Source organism: Pan paniscus, chromosome 4 (assembly GCF_029289425.2).
Source record: "Pan paniscus chromosome 4, NHGRI_mPanPan1-v2.0_pri, whole genome shotgun sequence".
NCBI classification, from domain to species: domain Eukaryota; kingdom Metazoa; phylum Chordata; class Mammalia; order Primates; family Hominidae; genus Pan; species Pan paniscus.
The window spans coordinates 124,813,383-124,838,375 of record NC_073253.2 but is presented as its reverse complement, the minus strand read 5'-3'; the positions used below and the strand labels follow the sequence as shown (position 1 = coordinate 124,838,375).

At 33.8% G+C, this 24,993-nt stretch overlaps 1 protein-coding gene across 3 annotated transcripts in view; it reads right to left on the bottom strand.

The window, feature by feature from the left end:
• ADAMTS19 (ADAM metallopeptidase with thrombospondin type 1 motif 19) overlaps positions 1–24,993 on the bottom strand; it is a 280,545-nt gene that overhangs the window by 210,504 nt on the left and 45,048 nt on the right. For all 3 annotated transcript variants that reach the window (XM_014344971.5, XM_024928919.4, XM_024928920.4), the window contains 4 exons: positions 20,686–20,851; positions 3,076–3,248; positions 1,716–1,799; positions 870–1,027 (listed from right to left, as the gene is read on the bottom strand). In XM_014344971.5, coding sequence (XP_014200457.4) covers positions 870–1,027; positions 1,716–1,799; positions 3,076–3,248; positions 20,686–20,851 — 581 coding nt within the window. The remainder of the gene's footprint in view (positions 1–869; positions 1,028–1,715; positions 1,800–3,075; positions 3,249–20,685; positions 20,852–24,993) is intronic.

The following is a 24,993-nucleotide window of genomic DNA, read 5'->3' as shown; positions in this document are numbered from 1 at the left end:
AGCAGTGACTTCTTATTTTCCAATGTTATGATTGCTTGTTGCAGAAACTCAATATCAGTTTTACCTACTTAGCCGAAAGTAGAAGTCCAATTGTGTTCCTGCATACAGATTTTTCAACCTTATGAATTATTTGCCTTTAGTATTAATTACAAGAAACTACAATGATTTCAATGATTTCGTTTCAGAAAATCATGTGTAATTTACGCTACTGTGATGTGAAACGCTAACACTTTTGATGACTAAAATTAAATTGCTAGTTCACAATGCATTACTTATTTTTACCAGCTTTAAGCAAGACAAATTATGTATAATTATTATAGTAATCATGTAGAGCATATTGTTGCTCATTATTTCACTTACATTTATTTACATATTATACTTAATGCTATATTAAAAATATTTGTTAGTAGTACATTCACAATGTAGCTTATAATTAATCAGTCAGAGAATTAATTGAAATTGTTTCTCACATGGAGCCAGAAAGTTTTTCAATTGCTGAATTTAACATATTAGGTTACTTTATATGGTGATGACTGAAAAACATACAGTCTACGTTCATAATTTGGAACTTACAACAAAATTCACCATAGTTTTAGCTTATCGTTATCAATGACTATGCCTTTGAGGTCAAAAATTTTGGGTCATTTTTTAGAATTAACTAACCAAATTTTTTGTCAATATGCCATCCAATATTTAGCTGTTTACAAATCAGTTATTATGAATTGAGGGAGATGACTAACATCATTATGCCAAAATCACTCTTGAAACACGAAATCTGAAATAAAAACATTATCTATTAAGGGATTAATGGGATCAACAGTGCAGTGATTGAATTAGGAATGCCATTTAATTGGCATTGGAAAATTTACCTTGTTATAAGTATAGCTGCATCCACCGAAGTCATGTCTTCCCCCCAGTTTGTTGACATCTCTAAATGTATATCATTCTTTTTGCCAAATTCTTCATGTTGCCACTTACAAAAACTCTCTAGCATTTTTTCTCCATGATGCCCAATATATAGTTCTGCCTGCAAAAGAACAGCGCTCATCACAAGGCATATTATTCTTAGGTATATACAAAACAACAACAACAACAACAACAATAACAAAGGCACTCTTGAATTACTAAAGCAAACTGCTGACCATAACATTAATTAGAACCTGGAAGACATGCAGGTTTAATTTACCCTGAGCTTAAAAGCTTAAAACTTGGTGAAGGTGTAATAATTACAAAATTTGTTTAATGGTATTCTGAAAAAGCAAAGAGGTTCAATTAAGAATATGGAACTTTTATACTTAAATAACTTGTTTCTACAATTTAAGAACAACATTTTCTATGTAGAACACCATTTTCTAAAGTGCCAGTTAAGCAGCATATCAAAATGATGTCACAGAATAGTTCCCATTTAAAATAAATAAAAAGTGTTAAAAGTAGACATCTAAATAATAGAATAAAACTGTCACTTAAAATGACTTCTTAAAATTATACTTTGGAAAGTTAAGATTTGTTTTCAGGATACTTGGAAACTAACATCTTATTTTTTAAATAAGATCGGGGCATTAACCAAAACTAAAGGCCAGTTTTATGTATACTTTAAGTGATTCAGTGGATATTTCTGGATTTTTAAGCACATCCTTAACATTCCCTTTACTTAAAAGTTTCTGAACAAAATTTCTCCCCCATTTAATTTAATAAAAAACTCAAGACTTTCTTACTGGAGTTTCATGGAGCAGAATAAGCTTTATCACACGAAGATTGACCTGCACACCCAGACTCTTGTGTTGGAAAAGGTTAAATACCTAAAAACAAATAAAAATAAAAATCCTAAAATTAAACTGAAAATCATCTTAATTTTTCTCAAGGCCCATACATGGAGACGTCTCAATTCAGTTGAGAAATCTTTTTAAAAAAAAAAGCTTGTAAAGCAAAGTAATTTTTTATTTGTTACATTGAATTTAAAAGAAAACTTAGTATTGATTTAACTTGTATTAGAAAATATATAACTGACACACCAAACCCATGCTTTCAGAGATATTTCTACTTAGAAAAGACTGGTTGTTAGGCAGTGTTAATCTACCACATATCGCATTTTAGAGGAGTGCTCAGGAGGTAACGGAATATGGACAGAAATATCTAAAGTGTAAAAAAAAAAAAAACTCTGTTCCCCAGGAAAACAGCCAAATGATAGCAAAGATAGTAAAAAATGGGACTATATTTATCCTTACATCAGCCATTCTTAAATGGTAATTGACTTATAAATGGACATTTGCCTTGAACATTTATTTCTGTTTATTCTCATTGAAGAATCACTCTTCACTACAACCTTCTGATTCTTCCTTGAATGAGGTTTGCCCAACAGAGTACACAATTAAGTCAAAGGATTAATCTGGTAATAAGCATCCCTAACATGATAGATACTAGGATTTCTACAATCAGAAATCATCAACTCCAGTAGGCCACCTGTGATTTAGTTGGTTAAAATTTTAGCTCATCAACTAGAATCATATCTGACATCAAATTTTACATACGTATATAATAGGTCAGTGGATTACCAACATTCATTTTTATATCACATCATAATTAACCTATGGTCCTTTTGTGGGGCCACACATATAAACATATATTAAAATATTTATGATAATTTCACCAAATGTATACCTCTATCAAAATATCTTATGTACCCCATAAATATATACATCTACTATGTACCAACAAAATAAATAAATAAATAAATACATGCATACATACAGACAGACATAAATACATACATAAAATGGGGCTAGAAACATTTTTTTAAAAAAGGAAAAGAACAGTACCAAAAAAAGAGAGAAAAGAGTAACATAGAAAGAGCTTTGCCACATCAAAATTAACAAGGGTTTACAAGATGTGAATTTTTATTTTGATATTGCTTTTGAGATGGATCAATTTTATATACCTAAGTATTTTTTTACTGATGACAATAAGAGAAAGGAATAGTAATGAGTTAATTTTAAAGAATTTCATTATAAATACTCACACATGTCTTCCTTAGAGTTTTCTTGAAAAAATTCCAAGCGCACTTTAAAGTTTGCCTACCATATTTAAGATGGTTAGAATGAATCTCCTGGCTGCATCTGCTCCATGATAGGAAACCATTGCTGGGTCTGCAACCACTACAGTCTCTATGTTGTATTCTTGAGGTAATTTGTATGAATATCGTTTCCCTCTTCCACTTTCTGCTATTTTTCTAGACCTAGGTCTTCCTTTATCTGCAACAGAGAATTGAATTTTTCAATGCACCTTCATATTGGCAAAGTGAATAATATTAAACATATTTAATAATGAGCAAACCCAAATAAGTTCCCGACACACATAAAATCTTAAAGAGCATTTGGCTTTGAAATATGACTTTAGAATGAGACAGACTGAACTTCTCCCACTTACTAGTTCTGCCATTTTAGCAAACTAACATCACTCAGTCAGCCTGAGTTTCCTTATCTGCAAAGTGGATAATGATAACACCTACCTTTCAGAGCTGTTGATGGCTTATAATAAGATCACATTAGTTAGATTTCTAGCAAACAGCTCCAATATAAACAAAATAACTCAATAAATAAAAGATACTGCAATTTTCTTTTTGACATCAATGGCAAAATAAAGGTCTTGTAAGTTGAAAGAAGTGCCTGAAGTGACTGCCCCCACACATCCTAATTTCAGGCAGATGCTCCTGATTACTAAATTACTATGCATGAATTACAAAGGATTCAGCTCCACTTTCCATCAGGATCTTACAGAAGCTATAACTGCTTGGGAATATAGATTCCTCAAATGAAGCCAAATCAGAGCAGAAACAAAAATCATGTATAGGTTTGCCTACATAAAAAGTAAGAACTTCCGTTTATTAAAACATGTCCAAATGTTTTATTGTTCTATTAAATGTTTAATGTTCTATTAAAACATTTCCACTATCGTAGTGGAAATCATGCCACCAAGTGACAGAAGATAGTTGCAATACTTTTCCAGAATAAAGAAATAAAGAGCTATTCTAAATCAATGACAGTCTAATTGAAAAATGGGCAGAACTTGAACAACCATTTCTCACAATAGGATATCTAAATGCCTAATAGCATGGGAAAATGTTTAACCTCACTGGTCTTCAGGCAAATACAAATTAAAACCAAAATACATTAAATAAATTAAAATCCCTGGAATAAGTTAAAATTAAAGACACTTACTATATCAAGTGCTGACAAAACTGTGGGGACAAATAGAAGTATCATATGCATACATGCTGAGAGATTAAACTGGGATAAACACTTTGTAAACCTAGTTTGCAGGGTCTACTAAAGTTGAATATTTGCATACCTATTAATCAATGATCTAAAACATACAGCCATCAGAAATGCATACAAATCGCATGTACAAACTATTCAGAGTGGCACTATTTTTAAAATTCAAATAATCATCAATAGTATATGGATAAAGAAATGTTAGAATAGTCATATAATGGAATACTATATAGCAATGAAAAGGAACCAGCTGCTGTAACATGTGAAACTATGGAAGAATCTCACAAATAATGAGGTTCATCCACATAATACTGACGAAAAGAGGCCAAGTACAAAAGATTAAGTAGTATGATTCCATTTAAAGACACATCAAAGCCTGGGAAGAAATGCTCTTAAAAACCAACTCAGTGAATATCTTACGGTAGGAGAAATTAGAGCCTGGGCATGGGCACAAGGGAGATATCTGTGGTGTTGATATTTTCTTTTCCTTCGTTTTTTTATTTTCCCTTCAAGTTCTGGGATACATGTGCAGAACGTGCAGGTTTGTTACATAGGTGTACATGTGCTGTGCCACTTCACTGGCTGCATAAATGTCTTCTTTTGAGAAGTGTCTGTTCATATCTTTTGGCCACTTTTTGATGTTTTTTTTTCTTGTAAATTTGTTTAAGTTCCTTATAGATTCTGGATATTAGCCCTTTGTCAGATGGATAGATTGCAAAACTTTTCTCCCATTCCATAGGCTGCCTGTTCACTCTGATGATAGTTTCTTTTGCTATGCAGACGCTCTTCAGTTTAATTAGATCCCATTTGTCAATTTTGGCTTTTGTTGCAATTGCTTTTGGTGTTTTAGTCATGAAGTCTTTGCCCATGCCTATGTCCTGAATGGTGCTGCCTAAGTTTTCTTCTAGGGTTTTTATGGTTTGGGGCTTTACATTTAAGTCTTTAATCTATCTTGAGTGAATTTTTGTATAGTGTGTAAGGAAGGGGTCCAGTTTCTGTTTTCTGCGTATGGCTAGTTTTCCCAGCACCATTTATTAAATAGGGAATACTTTCACCACTGCTTGTTTTTGTCAGGTTTGTCGAAGATCAGATGGTTGTAGGTGTGTGGTGTTATTTTTGAGGTCTCTGTTCTGTTCCATTGGTCTATATACCTGTTTTGGTACCAGTACCATGCTATTTTGGTTACTATAGCCTTGTGGTAGTTTGAAGTCAGGTAGCATGATGCCCCCAGCTTTTTTCTTTTTGCTTAGGATTGTCTTGGCTATATGAGCTATTTTTGGTTCCATATGAAATTTACAGTAGTTTTTTCTAATTCTGTGAAGAAAGTCAATGGAAGCTTGATAGGAATAGCATTGAATCTATAAATTACTTTGGGCAGTATGGCCATTTTCACAATATCGATTCTTCCTATCCATGAGCATGATTTTTTTTTTCTCATTTGTTTGTGTCCTCTCTTATTTCCTTGAGCAGTAGTTTTCAATTCTCCTTGAAGAGGTCCTTCATGTCCCTTGCAAGTTGAATTTCTAGGTATTCTCTATAGTCTGATCCCAGTGGTAGCTATTGGTTATGTTCACACTGGGAAATTTCAGCAGTTGAACATACTGTTTCTGCAATTTCCTGTATGCACATGGTGCTTCAATAATAAATTTATGATTATAACAGCTTTATTGAGGTGTAACTTACATGTCACATTATGCAGCCATTCATGTGTACAATTCAATCAAGTTTAAGAATTTTCTACAGTTGAAGAACAATCTCCATGGTATATTGTTAAATCAGCTATCACTTGCCCCTCTCCTTGTCATTTATCATATTCTGTTGATGTCTCTAAGCTGCTATCATCTTTCCACAACTTGCACTGTTGACTGACACCTTTTATATTTCTTTACTATTTAATATAAATTCAGTGAAGTCTCTTCAAGAGTGGAGTGAAACATGTATATTCAATTAGTCATGATTCCCTGTATGTCTCTAACTCTGTTTTGAATTCAGGATATGTGTTCTCACAGTTCTAATCTATCTTTATGGTTTCTGATAAATTCCTTGAGTCTTATACCAGGTACCTGGGTTTTAGCTTGCCTATTCTATTCTATTATTCTCTTCTATTCTATCCTATTCTACTAACCACATATCCTACCTTGCTTTGACCTCTAACATATTTTCATTTTTACAGAATTAATTTATCTTCTGTTGGATTCTTTTTTTTTTTTTGAGATGGAGTCTCACTCTGCCGCCCAGGCTGGAGTGCAGTGTCGCGATCTCCGCTCACTTCAACCTCTGCCTCTGGGTTCACGTGATTCTCCTGCCTCTGCCTCTCAAGTGGCTGGGATTACAGGCATGCACCACAATGCCCAGCTAATTTTTGTAGTTTTTGTAGAGACGGGGTTTTGCCGTGTTGGTCAGTCTGGTCTCGAACTCCTGACCTCAGATGATCTGCCTGCCTTGGCCTCCCAAAGTGCTAGGATAACAGGTGTGAGCCACTGCTCCCAGCCTTATCTCTTGGATTCTTGACCTACTGTTTCCTTTGTATTATGACTTCTATGCCCACCTATCAGCTCTGTGATCTAATAAGAACCGGATCCCACCACAATTGCTGGAAACTAATCCTATGTAGACTATCCCCATAAGTTACTGTTTCTCATTTTTTCTAGCAATGATGGAGATTTAAAAAATATGTAATAAATCCAGTTTTACTCAAATATCATGTATAATCAGTTAACAAAGTTAACTGAAGTGTTATAAAAATTAATGCAAATATTCCTTATTTATATCATATAACAAGTCAATGCAAGATGACAAAAACAATACTAGCCATCTGAATCAGAATCACTATAGTTAAAAGTAAACTTTATGGATCCAGATTCAGTACCAGCCGTTAATACCAAAGACCAAACTGATCATATATATATATATATATATATGTATATATATATATATATATGTATATATATATATACACACACACACACACAACTACGCATACATATGTTTATATATTATGTGTGTGTATATACTTACATTCTAACATATATACATATGTGCGTGTATATATATATATTTTTTTCAACATCACCTTTCTAGATGGATATATAATTGGCCTTGAAGGGAAATGAGAATCTGAGTATTATCCAGCACATATTCACCAACTGTGACAAGTGATAGCTTCTCACCAGTGTCAGCTTCTGCCAAGTGAATGAGATTAATATGGATACGTCCAATAACTAAAAAGAGACACCTCCTTCTACTTAGATAATTTTCCACATTTTCCTTACTTTCTTCCAGTTATCACCTTCCTGTCTTCATTGCTGGATGAGATGCTGTAGTAGAGACTATTAATTGTCTATCAGTATTCATTCTCCCTTTCTTACTTTTAGTAATAAAAAAACTCCTTAACCACATCCCCACTCAACCACTGCTTTTTGGTTAGATGTGTGGCTATGCACCCAGAAACATTTCTCAGTCTACTGTTCAACTGAGTGTAATTATGTGACTGACTAGTAAAACACGGAATTTGAACAGAACTAGTATGTAAAACTTTTGGGTCACCCTTTAAAGAAAATTGCTTGCTCCTACTTTCCTTCCTTCATCCTATAGGCTAGAAGCTAGACAAAGTATAGAGAGCTTAGGTGGACATTGGAAGATAACATTTCTGGGGGATGTTAAACCAATTCTTTGGGGTCAAAATGCATAGATAAAAATCTTGGATTTGCTACTTACTAGCTTTGGAACTGTGGGACAAAAACTTACTTTTCTACTTATTTGTTGTATAGATAAAAATTGTATATGAATAGGAATATGTGAGCATGTATATGTAACTTGCTTATTGCAATGTCTAATTCATATATTAAATGTGAAATACATTAGCTACTAGGATGACATTTTTAATATGGAAATGAATCTTCATATTTATTTGATCTCTAAATGGGAACATGCACACTTACATGGGTTTAAAGGTACACCTAGATGTATACTCTGTGCTCTTGGTAAAAATTTTGCTTTTAACAAACTATTACATTTTGATTATCAAATAAAATTTACTAAAACCTAGAGTAAATAATCACTGGTCATATTAAAACTATTTTTTGATAGTCAGAACTCAAGAAAATTCCTACAGCAACTATTTTGTTACTGCAATATTTAAGCAATCTAATAATGCCACAGCCCGCATGAAAATCTCTTCCTTCAAAGATGTTTTCCTTTGTAAAAGAGAAAACTGGATTCCATTCTAGAAGGCTATAAAATAGAAAGCTATAAGCATATAAAATATATCACTATAGTGACCATGTCATTCACAGTATCACTGGGATAACCTCACGGAGTTCAGAGAAGAGACAAATTAGGGCATGGAGCTGGCATCACAGGAGAGAGAAAAAAGGTGAGCTCTCATTCAGAGCTGAGACTTAGGGTCCTGAGTGATGAGCTTCAGCAGGTAAGAAAAACCATGCAGATTTAGAAAATAAGATAATAAAATACAACAATTTTACAACTTTAGACTCTTTAGAAATCATGCAAATGAATCTCAGAATCATAGGCATCTACTCCAATTGGCAGAGAAATGACTCATCCAAATACATACAACTGGATAGCAAAATATCTGGTGGAAAAAAATGTATTTATCTCAACTCTTAACAGAGTAAGACTCTGAATAATTATTGTCCAAATAATAATAATTAGTGGAAACAAATTCTTCCTCAAGGTGTTTACAAACATTGTTTATCTTTCCTATCATTGAAATGTCATCTTACTCTCTTAGGTTTCACAAAGAAGATTGTGTCTTCCCATATTTTTGTCTACAGAGGCTGACTTTTACTCATATTTATGTGTCCAGGGTATGGCATGCAGTAAATAATATTTATGGAATTAACGTGAAGAAACTTTATATCCAGCATTTTACTAGGCTCCCTAGTGTGTAACACCACATGCACAAAATGCAATGGTAACACTACAAAGCAATAGCTTGGAAAGGCTTAGGGAAAGTAGCATCCAGGGGGATTCAGAAGGACTTCCCTAAGGCACTAAGTCTTGGAGGATGAGAAGGTTAAAGGAAAAGAAGAGAAAGTTTTGAAGAAAACCAGGAGACTTACAGGCAGGAAGGAGTATGGTACATGGGGATAGAAATGAAAGATCTCTATAAACTCAGATGTTTCTCTAAATATGCATAAAAATCACATTTCGGGGTCCATGTTTAAAATGCTGATTCTCTTGGGTCCCGGCCTCAGTATCTCTGACTTAGTGCATCTGGATGGGATCCAGAAATCTTCATTTTAACTTTGATCCCCAGGTGATTTTGGTGCACTTAATCTACTTACCATATTCAGGTTGTTGTGTGCCTAGCTGAAGAGTATGAATTTTACTCTGAAGTTGTGAAGAATCCCAGAAAAGAATATTATCAAATGCACCTTTTAGAAAAATTGGAAACTAGATTATGAGAGGGTTAGATGGAAATCAAGAAGAGACAGAGAAGGCAATAAACTGCAGTAATCCAAGCAATATATAAATTGGCTGTAGAGTCAAGGATCCAGGGTCTCCTGGTATGCAAAATGGCATAGTGGGAATCACATCATCCCTTGTGTATTTTTTAAAAATCTTTCAGCTTCCTGTCTCTTTTTTTTTTCCTATAAAGTGAGAATAGGGAGGGCAGAGCAAGATGGTGGAATAGAAAGCTCCACCAATTGTCCCCACTGCAAGGACACCAAGTTAACCATCTACACAGAAAAAAAAATACCTTCATAAAAAACTGAAAATCATGTGAGCACTCATAATACCTGGTTTTCACTTCATATCACTGAAAAAGGCACTGAAGACGGAAAATCAGTGCTGAATTGCTGATACCACCCCTCTGCCACCCCAGCAGTTGTAGAGTGGTGCAGAGAGCATCTCTGGGTGCTGAGAGAGGGAGAATACAGCAATTGCAAGGCAGTGACCTCAATGCTGTCCTGTTAGACCAGAAAGGAAAACCAGATCAAACTCAGCTGATACCCACCATAGAGAGAGCATTTAAACCAGCCTTAGCCAGAGGGGAATCCTCAATCCCACTGGTAAGAAACTGAGTGCCTATAAACCTTGATACTGAGGCTACAGCACTCTGAGCCTCCAAGAAAACTTGAAAGGCAGGCTAGGCCATAAGGACTGCAACTCTTAGGCAAGTCCTAGAGACAGTGGACTAGGAGGTACACACAATATACTGAGACACCAGCTAGGATGGCCAAGGGAGTTCTGGCAACACCCCTCCCCTAACCTCAGGCTGCGTAGCTGGTGGCTCCAAAGAGACTCCTTCCTTGTGCTTGAGGAGGGGAGAGGGAAACGTGCGGAAGACTTTGTCTTACATCTAGGATATGAGCACAACCACACAGGATAGGGTGCCAGTTAGAGTTGTGAGGCCTCCATTCCAGGTCCTAGCTCCCAAAAGACATTTCTAGACATCCCCTGGGCCAGAAGGGAACCCACTGCCTTGAAGAAAGGAACCCAGTCCTGGCAGTATTTGCCACCTACTAACTGAAAAGCGCTGAATAACCAGCAGTGACACCCAGGTACTACATCGAGGACTTTGGGTGAACCTTTGAGACTTACTGGCTTCAGGTACCAGCAGAGCCACAGAGGGATAGAACACCAAGTGAACTTGAAATAATTAAGAAGACTCAAGCAGGAATTCTGGAGTTGAAAAATGCAATTAGCATATTGAAGAGTGAATTACAGTCTTTTAATAGCAGAATTGAACAAACAAAAGAAAGAATTAGTGATCCTGAAGACAGGCTATTTGAAAACACAGTCAGAAGAGACAAAACAAAAAAGAATAAAAAACAATGAAGCAAACCTACAGGATCTAGAAAATTGCCTCAAAAGGGCAAATATAAGAGTTATTGGCCTTAAAGAAGAGGTAGAAAAAGAGATAAAGGTAGAAAGTTTTTACAAAGTAATAACAGAGAACTTCCCAAACCTAGAAAAAGATACCGATATCCAAATACAAAAAGGTTATAGAACACCAAGCAGATTTAATTCCAAGAAGACTACCTCAAGGCATTTAATAATCAAAATCTCAAATGTTTAAGGATAAGGAAAGAATCCTAAAACCAGCAAGAGAAAAGAAACAAAAAACATACAATTGAGCTCCAATACACTGGCAGCAGTGGAAAACTTACAAGCCAGGAGAGAGTGGTGTGTCATGTACTGTGCTGAAGTAAAAAAAAATTTCCCCTTGAATAGTATATCTGGCAAAAATACCCTTCTAACATGAAGGAAAAATAAAGACTTTCCCAGACAAACAAAAACTGAGGGATTTCAGCAATACCAGACCTGTCCTACAAAAAATGCTTAAGGAGGTACTTCATTCAGAAAGAAAAGGACATTAATGAGTAATACATAATCATCCGAAGGTACAAAACTCACTGGTAATAGTAAGTACACAGAAAAACACAGAATATTATGACACTGTTACTGTGGTGTGCAAACTACTTTTATCCTAAGTAAAAAGACTAAACAATGACACAATCAAAACTAATAACTATAAAAACTTTTCAAGACATAGTCAGTACAAAGATATAAATAGAAACAAAAAAAGTTTAAAAAGTTGGGGTACGAAGTTAAGGCAGAGAGTTTTTGTTGGATTTCTTTTTGCTTGTTTGTTTATGGACATACTGTTAAGATGTTATCAGGTTAAAATAATGGTTTATAAGATAGTATTTGCAACCTCATGGTAACCTCAAACCCAAAAACATATGGTGAATACACAGAGAATAAAAAGCAAGAAACTAAATCATATCATCAGAGAAAATCACCTTTGCTAGAGGAATACAGGAAGAAAAGAAACAAGGAAGATATGACAACAAAAAAACCAGAAAACAAATAACAAAATGGCAGGAGTATAAGTCCTTACTTATCAATAATAACATTAAATGTAAATGAACTAAAATATCTAATTAAAAGACATAAAGTGGCTAAATAGATGAAAAAGTAAGACCCATTGATCTGTTGCCTACAAGAAACACACTTCACCTATAAAGAGACATATAGACTGAAAATAAAAGAATGGAAAGAGATATTCCAGGCCAATAAAAACCAAAAAAGAGCAGGAGTTGCTATATTTATATCAGACAAAATAGATTTCAAGACAAAAACTGTAAGAGACAAAGAAGGTCACTATATAATGATAAAGGAGTCCATTCAACAAGAGGATATAACAATTTTAAATATATATGCAACCAACACTGGAGCACCCCTATAAATAAAGAAAATATTATTAGAGCTATTGAGAGAGAATAGGCCACAATACAATAATAGCTGGAGACTTCAACACCCCACTTTAAGCACTGGGCACATCTTCCAGACAGAAAATCAACCAAGAAATATCAGATTTAATCTGCACTATAGGCCAAATGACTCTAATAAAGATTTACAGAACATTATAACCAAAAGCTGCAGAATACCATTCTTTTCCTCAGCATGTGGATCATTCTCAAGGAAAGGCCATATGCTACATCATAAAACAAGCATTAAACCATTCCAAAAATTGAAGTAATATAATATCAGGCATCTTCTCTAACCAAAATGGAATAAAACTAGAAATTGATAACAAGAGGTAATTTTGGAAATTATGCAAATACAGGGAAATTAAACAATATGCTCCTGAAAGACCAGTGGGTCAATGAAGAAAGTGAGAAGGAAATTGGAAAATTTCTTGAAACAAAGATAATGGAAACAAAGCATACCAAAACCTTTGGGATTCAGCCAAAGCAGTACTCAGGGGGAAGTTTATAAGTGCCTACATCGAGAAAAAAAAAAAAAAAAGGAAAAATCTCAAAAAACCTAACAAGAACTAGAATAGCAAGAGCAAACCAAACTTAAACCTAGAATAAAAGAAATAATAAAGATCAGAGCAGAAATAAATGAAATTGAAATAAAAAATACAAAAAAATCAATAAAACAGAAGGTTGCTTTATTTGAAAAGTTAAACAAAATTGATAAACCCTTAGCCAGACTAAGAGTAAAAGAGAGAAGGTCTAAATAAATAAAATCAGAAATGAAAAAGAAGACATTACAACCAATACTGCAGAAATTCAAAGGATCATTAGTAGCCACGATAAGCAACTATATGCCAATAAGTTGGAAAATGTAGAAGAAATGGACAAATTCCTAGATATATACAACCTACCACGATTGAAACAGGAAGAAATCAAAAATCTGAACAGATAGCAAGTAACAAGATTGAAGCCATAATAAAATGTCTTCCCGTAAAGTCAAGTCCAGGACCCTATGGCTTCACTGCTGAATTCTGTCAAACATTTAAGGAAGAACTAATACCCATCCTAGTCAAACTATTCCAAAAAATATATAAGAGGAGGGAATACTTCCAAAGTCATTCTAGGAAGCCAGTATTACCCTGATACAAAAAAAAAAAGAAAAGAAAAGAAAAGAAAAAAGACACATAAATTAAAAAAAAACTACAGGCTAATATTTCTGATGAATACTGATGCAAAAATCCTCAACAAAATGCTAGCAAACTGAATGCAACAATACATTAGAAAGTTCATTCATCATGACAAATTGGAAAATATCCCTGGGATGCAAGGATGGTTCAACATTTGCAAATCAGTTGACATGATACATCTTATAAATAGAATGAAGGATAAAACCATATGATCATGTCAATTGATGCTGAAAAAGCATTTCATAAAATTCAACATCTCTTCAGTATAAAAACTGTCAAAAAACTGGGGATAGAAGGAACATACATCAACATAATAAAAATCATACACCACAGGCCTACAGCTAGTATCATACTAAAGGGGAAAAACAGAAAGACTTTTCTCTAAAATCTGTAACACTACAAGGATGCCGACTCTCTCCACTGTTATCCAATATATTACTGTAAGTCCTAGCTAGAACAATCAGTCAAGAGAAAAATATAAAGGGCATCTACATTGGAAAGGAAGAAGTCAAATTATCCTTGTTTGCTGATAATGTAATCCTATATTTGGAAAAAACTAATGACTCCACAAGAAAACTATTAAAACAGATAAATTCAGTAAAGTTGCAGAATACAAAATCAACATGCAAAAATCATTAGCATTTCTATATGCCAACAGTGAACAATGTGAAAAAGCAATTTAAAAATATAACCCCATTTACAATAGCCACACATAAAATTAAATACCTAGGAATTAACCAAAGAAGTGAAAGACCTCTATAATGAAAACTATAAAACACTGATGAGGGAAATTGAAGAAGATACCAAAAAGTAGAAAGATATTCCATGTTCATGGGTTAGAAGAATCAATATTGCTAAAATGTCCATACTACTCAAAGCAATCTACAGATTCAATACAATCCCTATCAAAACACCAATGACATTCTTCACAGAATTAGAAAAAAAAAACAGTCCTAAAACTTATATGGAATCACTAAAAGACCCCAAACAGACAAAGCTATCCTCGGCAAAAAGAACAAAACTGGGGGAATCACATTACCTGACTTCAAATTGTACTACAGAGCTACAGTAACCAAAACAGCATGGTAGTGGCATAAAAACAGGCACATAGACCAATGGAATATAACAGAAAACAAAGAAACAAATCCACATACCTACAGTGAACTCATTTTTGAAAAAGGTGCCAAGAACATACACCGGGGAAAAGATAGTCTTGTCGATAAATGGTACTGGGAAAACTGAATATCCATTTGCAAAAGAATGAAACTTTATCCCTATCTCTCACCATATACAAAAATCAAATCAAAATGGATTAAAGATTTAAATCTAAGACCTCAAACTATGAAACTATTACAAGAAAACTTTGGGGAAAATCTCCAGGACATTGGTCTCAGCAAAGATTTCTTGAGTAATACACTACAAGCACAGGCATCACATGTGATGGGATCACATCAAGTTAAAAAGCTTCTGCACGGCAAAGGATACAATTAACAAAGTGGAGACAACCCACAGAATGGGAGAAAATATTTGGAAACTATCCATCTGACAAAGATTTAATAACTAGAATATGTAAGTAGCTCAAACAACTCTGTAGGAAAAAATCTCATAATCCGATCAAAAAATAGGCAAAATATTTGAATAGACATTTCTCAAAAGAAGACATACAAATGGCAAATAGGCACATGCTCAACATTATTGGTCACCAAAGAAATGCACATCAAAACTACAATGAGATATCATCTCACCCCAGTTAAAATGGCTTTTATTCAAAAGACAGGCAACAACAAATACTGGCAAGGATGTGAAGAAAAGGGAACCCTTGTACACTGTTAGTGGGAATGTAAATTAGTAAAACCACTATGGAGAACAGTTTGAAGGTTCCTCAAACATTAAAAAGAGAGCTACCATATGATCCAGCAATCCCACTGCTGGGTTTATACCCAAAAGAAAGGAAATCAGTGTATCTAAGAGATATCTGCACTTCTATGTTTGTTGCAGCACCGTTTACAATAGCTAAGATTTGGGAGCAATCTAAGTGTCCATCAGCAGATGAACTGATAAAGAAAATGTGGTACTTATACACAATGAAATATTATTCAGCCACAAAAAGAATGAGATACAGTCATTTGCAGCAACATGGATGGAACTGGAGATCATTATGTTAAGTGAAAGACGCCAGGCACAAAAAGACAAACATGGGATGGTCTCACTTATTTGTGGGATCTAAAAATCAAAACTATTGAACTCATGGACATAAACAGTAGAAGGATGGTTAGCAGAGGCTAGGAAAGGTAGTGAGGAGTTTGAGGGGAGGTGGGGATGGTTAATGGGTACAAAAAAGTTAGAAAAAATGAATAAGACCTACTATTTCATAGCGCAATAGGTTAACTATAGTCAATAATAACTTAATTGTATATTTTTAAATAACTTAAAGAATTTAATTAGATTATTTGTATCTCAAAGCATAAGTGGTTGAGGGGATGGATACCCCATTTGCCATCATGTGCTTGTCTCACAATGCATGCCTATATGAAGACATTTCATGTGCCTGACAAATATATACACCTACTATGTACCCACAAAAAAATTTAAAAATAATAAGAAATGAGGATACAAATACTATCTACCTCAAAGGATTATAGAAAACATAAAAATAAAATAACACATGTAACATAACTACATGAACTGGCACATGGTACATTTTATAGAAATGTGTTTTCTTTTTTTTCTTTTAGAGATGAGATCGGGTCTCACTCTGTCACCCAAGCTGGAGTACAGTGGTGTGATCATGGCTCACTGCAGCCTCAAACTCCTGGGCACAGATGATCCTCCCACCTCAGGCTCCCAAGTAGCTAGGACTATAGGTACACCACTGTGACTGGCTAAATAAATGTTCTTATTATAATAATAACACAGAAGTGGTAGAAAGAGATGACAGGCAAAATATTAGGAGGTAGACAGCATCATGAGTAAACTCAATCAGACTTAGAGGAACAAAGGCAGAAGGTTAGATTAATACTTTTTTTTTTTTTAGTTGTTACTTGTGTTTTGGTTGGGGGGTTTATTTTTAATTTTCAAGTGACTAGATAAATAGTCGAGGATATCGGAAGAGGCCTTTGGGAGGAGAGATGATGGGTTCAGTTTCAGATTTATTAAATCTGAGATGCTTGAGGACATCTGAATAGAAGTTACTATTACATATATATGGAAGTCAGGAGAAAAATTGAAATGGAGACACTTTGGAATTAATCAATGTAAAGCTGAACCCACATTGGCTTCGGATTATATCAACCTGGGAAAGTAGGTGGAATAGGAAGTAGAAAAAAAAAGGAAGTCCTGAGAAATGCCTGTATTCAGGGGTAAACAGATGGAAGAAGACATTCCCATAGAAGAGACAGAGATGGAGATGTAAGAAATGTAAAAGGAGGATAGTTTATAAAATGAGAGGCTTTTTATCTGTACCAAGAGTGGTAGATAGATCAGGTAAGAGAGAGTTAGAAAAGTATATTTCCCTCAGTGTCCCAGCTGGTGACAGCTGTGTTGGCCCCAATCTGTCAGTTTCCTGTGTCCTTATTTTCATTTAAATAGGCTACCTGGAAGATTCTAGGTTTCTAAAGAATCTCAACTTCACAGCTGGCTCTGCCATATAAGTTATCCATTGTCTGTGAAAATCATGCACATTGAAGTAATCTTTTTATTAAGTTGCTCTCTTTGATGTTTTTATTATGTACAACTATGCAGAGCTCATTCTTCATCTCCTAAATCTTTAGACCATGTTGTATCCAAATGCATGTATAAAAACAACACAGTTGATACCGTACACTTCCAGTCAGAAAAGAAATGTAGAATTATTCACCAGTGCTCAGTGTGTGTTCTCTCTAATGCCCTCCACAGATTGACAATAATCTCCACAATACTTATGGTTGGAGTATGGGAACTAGTTCAGTAGTGGCCTGGTTAAGTCAGCTCGAAGAATGGAGATAGATGATCTCTACATCCTGCCTAAACCTTTGTCTTCAGCTCCGTAAATCTCTTCTCTTTTCCTACTGAGTCTTAGACATACTCATGCGTTTATACTAAAATGTTAATACAAACTGATAATGTCACTTGAAGATAAAGTCCTTACCAGGGCACTCAAGTCCCTTCAGTTTCTGGTCCATGACCACTTTTCCAGGGCTGTGTCTTATCAAGTACAGAAACTTGGTTTCCGCTCCCTCGATGCCTTCTCATGCCTTTATACTTTTTCATGTGTTATTCCTTCTGCCTGAAATGTTCTTGACCCATTAACATGTAACAGCATGCACTAAAAACTTCATGTTTCTCATTTTTAATACATAATGTCACTTAATTCTGAGGAGAGTCTTGAGGTTGAAGTATCACTATTCCCATTTTGTATATGGTAAGTGAATCTTTTGAGAGAGAAAGTAAACTTCCCAAGATCACAGAGAAATAGGGATATGAACACAGGCAGTCTGATCCCGAAGTCCATTATCTCAACCTGGACTCTGTTCCCTTTTCTCCCTCTAGTCTTAATAAGTTTTACTTCATCTTTGAGACTCAATTATCCATTTTCAGGAGCTTGGGGTCTTGTATGCTAAGTCTATTGTAGTTCTTATCACACTATGGTGTAATTGCTGAGTTACCAGTTTGTTAAAATAATATATTCTTCACCTCTTGAGAATAGAAACTGTGTCATTTATCTCCACATTCCTGTAAGGTGACTGGTTGTGCTTACATTACGAACAAAAAAGCTAAGTTTCAAAAGTTACAGGAATTGCTCAAGATTACCTAGGCTGGAGTGAGACTAAAGCTGGGCCTTGAACCTGAGGCCTCTGACTCTAAAACTCATGTGCTTTCCCCTCCTTTACATTATGTTCTAGTACAATAACACAACAAAGTCATTTTAAAACAGGAAAATCCCTGTTTGGAAAAAAATATTCATGTAAGCAATACATATAAACATAATCTACCTAAAACCTTGAAAACACTAGAGAGTACAAAGACCAAGTTGAAGACAAGCAAACTTAATAATCTCATTTTCCAGAGTCAAATACTGCAACATTATCAAAATTTGGACCATGTTATTAATTTGTTACTGTAACAGCCTGAAGTAAGAAGAGAAAGGCTACAATTGGACATGTCAGTACCAGTAAATAAATATTTTATTTCACAGATTCCTAATTTTTAAATGATTTTTAAAATTCTGAGCCCTCAAAAAGCATCTGAAAATAGGTAAGCTCAGCAAATCATTTAGCTGATGATAGCTTAGCACTCCTTACATGCAAGTTCTTGGCCCAAGTAGGTCAACATTTACATGTAACAATCATGCCTAATATATATATATATACATCTCAGAAACTTTATGCACAACATTTGCCAAACATGAACTCTGTATTTATCCTTTATTAACCTATATAATTCAGAATTTTCTAGAAACCTTTTCTCTATGCATAATGGCATACAAAGCTTGCTTTGTGTCATCAGAGTACATGAGTAATTAGAACAGCTGGAACTTAACAATTATTCAAAAGTTACACAGTGCAGATTTTCAGTATAACTCGTACAAAGCAATCTCCTTAAAGGGACTAAATCCAAACTATAGCTGTCGTTTTTATCATTTCCCAATACAGAAGCTTTGCTTTTGCTTGTTCATAATGCTACACTTTTTGTTCAGCTGACTTTTTCTCCTTTATATCTACAGTGTTTGTAATAGAGAAGAGGGATATGTCTTATTTAAACTGGCTTGATTTTGTGGACACGGAATACTGTGACGTGGAGACAGACTCAACTGCTTTTGATGATGATTCTTGTACAGACTGACATCATGACTTTTTACAAAAGAAAATAGAAGTAACAGATTAATTTGAGATAAAAATATATTCTAAATAGAAATATATTATAATATTTTTCTGAATCTGAACACCCTAGGCAATCGATGATACAGACATCCTCTGGTCTCTAGAAATGTGATTTATTGTCACCATGCACATATCTAATCTGGCCTCAAATATCATAATCAATTTTAGAATTGATATCTTGATACAAGCTATACTGACAATTAAAATCTGCAAGTCAAATTTTAAAGTCCTTACACTGAAAATTTTTCAATAAATTTATATTTCCTCAGATTCTAACTGGAAATATTTCTTAGATCAGTAAATACCCTGAGATGTCTGGATTCCATGTCTAAAAATTTTTCCTAGGAAAACTTTTAATTTTTTTCTGAATATTAGCTATGACTTTCAGATCCTACTTATGTAACAGAATTCATTCATTTTCCTCACCATACTTGCAAACACCACAGATCTCTGCCTAAGGGAAGTAAGAAAGTACATGAAACAGTCACCCTCATTTTGTTCCTGTAAAGAACTGACAGACAAAAAGAGCCAAGGATTTGATGGTTGGGAATGTTTATGAGCCTCTGAAAAGTTCCAGACTTAAGGGATTTGAATACTGAGAACAAAATTCAAACGTATAAATCTTTACTCTTCTTCCTATTCTGCAGCTAATTTTAACCTCCAAAATGATTTTAGATGGGAAAAAGAAAATAAAGAAAAAGAAAGAAAGAGAAGATGAGGATGCTTCTAGTCCAAGTAAAGAGATATCTATGATGCTTTCACAGAGGTGGACTAAATTAAGGCTATGAGCTCACAGTATTCAGTTTCAGGGTATCTGGAATTATCTGTGTCATTTCTATTCCAGTAAAGTGAACAGTATCCCATGAGGAACACTTTGCAATTCAAGTAAAGTATAGGATATATTATATGTTCATCTCTAAAGTCCTTTTGAGTTCTACTTTTTGATATTAAAATGTAGTGCTTCATAAAAAACTAAAAGATAATCCTATAATTGATACATTTAATTGTTACTAATTAAAAGATTCTACATTAAAAATAAATAAGTAAAGCTAGTAAATAGACGAGAGAGTTTTTTTTAAAGTAGTCATCTCACATTGAATATTTACTTAAAACTCTTTCAGGAGAAGGCATTTACCTGAAATGATACCACAGTAATGACTGTGAAGAGCTGACTTCTCTGTGACCTTTTCCTCCATGGACCTTTTCTGCCTATATACACGGTGTGGGTGACCTGTTATGGCCATTGTATCATTGAGTGGCTCAATAAATATGAAGTCCTCATTGAGCTGTATAAATCCCATCTGGAATATATAACACAAAAAGATATGTAAGAAATATCATTTGAAAAAATACTTTTAGATTCTTCCATTCATACATTCTGTTTTTGTTAACAAACATGCATACAGTCTTCTAGTGAAACTAACTTAGCAACCCCACTAGCAAGGTAACTATCTTCCCATTTTATTACTTCATCTTTATGTACTTTATTGCACTATCATAAACTTCACTTAGTTAGTCTTAATCCGTGTGGGTGGGAGGCTAGACGCCAGCAACAGATGCACAGTAAAAATTTTGGAATGTTAAAGGCTCACTTTGGGAGACCCATGGGGTCACTTAAATGTACAGCATGTACAGAAAGAGCAATACAGTTTTTAATTGCATACATGACACAGTCCAAATTTTTGACAGTCATTATTTAATAAAGTAATTCATATAACATATTAAGACAAATGCAAGAGACAAATGCAAGAAGCATCAATATATAAAATATTCTTAAAGTCTTCTACTATATATTTTAAAAGCCCTTGAAGAATAAGTTAGAGAAAAATGAAGCATTACTTACATAAACAAGTTTCATTTCACATAGTGACATGTTTTAAAAGTCATCCAATTGTGAGACAGAGGGTTAACACTGTATAATACAGTTATGATCAATAAAAAGTACTTATAACAAGTAGGTATACTTGTAATATTTTGAGGCTAAGCCTAGTCATTTCTTCCTTTCCTTTTCTAGAATATAAATTTACATTATAACTAGGAAAGTATTCCACATGAAAGAACATGCTATGACTTGATCTTTTCCATTTTTAGTATTTAACTCTGTAATAATTAATACATATAGATAGCATACATTCAACTATATTATCTCTTTAGCAAATAGTTTTGAATAAATCATATACTAAAACCTGTATTACTAATACCCAATCTGCTAATATCAAAGTTCTTAATTCTGTTTTGAATTATCAATATGAATTTTATGTATATTTCATTTCAATTTGATCCACTTATAAGTGGCACAATAATGATATAATTATTTTCTAAAGTGAAAATTAAACAAATACATATATCCTGAAGGAAATGTATGTTTTCTTTGGAAGTATAGCAGAATTTTTTTTAATTTGTTTGAATTATTAGTATTGCATCTTCCACTGCCAATATTCTACCTCATTGCATTCTGTACCAAATAAAGTAAATCGAGGGTAAATCATAAAATCCTAATCAATCTCATTTTATTGAATGAGTTTTATCACTAAAAAATTATCAAGAACGAGAATAAGCAATTTTATCACCTCGATCTGTCCCCCTCCTGTCTCTCCCTTTCTTTCGCTCTCTCTCTCCCTCTACTGCTTTCTCTATGTCTCAATCTCCCTCTCTCTCTCGCTCTCGCTCTAGCTCTCACTCTGGCTCTGGCGCACACACACACACACACGTACACAGGCACACAAATATATTCAGGGGTAGGGATAATGAAGAAAGATTTACTCTAATGAACCTTTAAAATACTAGACATATATGTGGGCCAAATATTTGTATAATTTTAATATGCCTTCAAATAACTTCAAGTAAGTTCTTTCATTTTCCATACATATTTTACTTCTCTCAGTCTGAAATTAGCTTGAATGTTAAGGTAATTACATCAAATCCAGAAGTTTTTCTCTTGAGCTTAATTTAATGAGAAACAAGAAAATATTAAAGATAAAATTATTAAATAATAGCCATTAAAGATGTAGTACATCTACACATAAGTTGAGAATAGGTGGTGTTGTGTTACACATTATTGATCTAGGCTAAAAGTAAAGAAATATGTTATTCTTGTCTTATGGATTAGTGTAATTCTGAGAGTCATTAAGTTTTCAAGGTCGCCAGTAAAATTGACAGTGAGGCTGATGATTAAAATAAGAATTATGATGCTCAGCACAGCTCAGGCAAACATGCTCAGTTTCTGAAAATCATAAATTTGTGATTCTATACATCCTTTCAACCAGGTTATAAACATGGTTAGGTTTATAACAATAAACCTTATAAAATTTAATTGCACACTATCACATAAAATTTAATGACTCCAAGAAAAGATTCTGAACTGGGTTCATAACTTACTGCTAGCTGTGTAACTATGGGAAAGTTACAGCACCTTTATCCAAACCCCAACTTCATAGGGTTATTTGGAGGATAACTTTTAAAAAATATATATATATATTAAAAATACACATATCCTTCTAACTAACAAGTTAGAAGGAACAGAAAGCAATGCTCTTATCATGGGTAATGCTCCGATAATGGCTAACTAGTCAATAAATGTTTGCTGTTACTTTAATTTTAATAAGGACAATCATAATAAATATAAGCATCCAAACATTTGAGTATAGGCTGAAAAACTCACAAAGTCCAAAGGATCTAACTTTATTAATTTTTGTATCCCTGTTAGCAGGTAAATTAGTCTGAAATAAATTATATTGTTGTTTTGTTAGGATTTGGAAGCTTCTTCATTACATAACATTTTCTGTTGTATGAGAATTTTATCTACAGACACTTTTTGTTAAATGACGAGTTACTGGGTGCAGGACACCAACATGGCACACGTATACATATGTAACTAACCTGCACATTGTGCACATGTACCCTAAAACTTAAACTATAATAAAAAAAAAAAAACAAGAAAGCTACTTTTAAAAACAAGAAAGCTACTTTTAAAAAGGAAAAAACAAGTTGGAATAATTATAAGTGGTGACTCATTCATTCAATACATGTTTATAGTCTGACCACTGTGTTCCAACTCAGTTCACATATTTAGCACCAAGAGTCATACCATGAACTTTCTTTCTGGGCCTAGAATACTATCCTATGGCACACAAAGTGCCCTAGCATGAATATGTGTCATTCAAGATACTGGCTCATATTAAAGCAGAATTATAGGAAATCTTGAGGTTTTCTGTGTCCCCACAAAGGGCTCACTTCTTCCATTAACAAAATAAATTGTTTTATCTGCAATGTGATTTTACAAGCTATGAAAGAACATGAACCCATATTAACCTTTCTGCACAAGTGCCCCTGTGCTGGGCAATCCACAATTAGGCAGCCTTTGCTTTACTGCAAATATCGTCCTCTGAATTTTAGCAAGAAATAAGATTATATGAATTAATATGACACAATGCACTATCTAAAATAAATGCATAGTATATAAGTGTTTTTCATATTTTCCTTTTTAAATTTTTCAAAATAATTTTAACTCGAGTCATTTCATGTAAATATCTGGATGTAAAATAAAGTTTAACAGTTTTCTAATTTATTTCTATCTTCATAGGCATTTTCTTATATGATGACATCTGTTCTTTTGTCATTTAATGTTATTTGATTTCTCAATTTAGTAAGAATTTCCATATTTTGCAATTAGCATTGCTTTTGTGAAAATAAGCTACCAGTCATTTCTTTTCTTACTGGTTGAAATTTCTTTTTCTCTATTTATGTGGCTCGGTGCTTTTTAAAATAACCATTAACTTTTATCTCCATGTAGATGTGCTGACACTAAAACCAACTTCTAATCAAAACATAAAATTTGATTTGGACAATGTACAGGGATGTTCATATATTGTTACTTTACCTCATTAATTATAAATGGTTCATTTATTCAAATTCAAGTTAACTATGGGCTATTAAATAGATAAACAGATCCTACAGCATATAAGAGCTAACTAAAAAGTTAGAAGGAACAGAAAGCAATATAATACTCTCCATTCTTTCCCCACTTCTACGGGGATGACTATTTTGCTTCAACTATCTCACTTCCAAATCATTGACATAACCAAAGTACTACTACAATTATCTGAAGTTTTCTCTTCATTCTTCCATGCTCATTTATTGCAATTTTCTTCATGTTCCTGAACCTCAGATTTTTAGATAAAGTTTCATTGAACTGGCTTAAGGTATGTTTTGAGGCTCAGTTGAACAAATACATATTGAGAATTCATTAGGTACTTAATATTGTAACAGTCGTGATAAAATCCTATTTTTAAAAAACATGATCCAGCAATTCCACTTCTGGGTATATATTCAAAGGAAATGAAATCAGTATGTCAAAGAGAGATCTGAACCCTCATGTTTATTGCACCACTATTAACAACAGTCAATATGTGGAATCAACCTAAGTGTCCATTAACAGATGAAT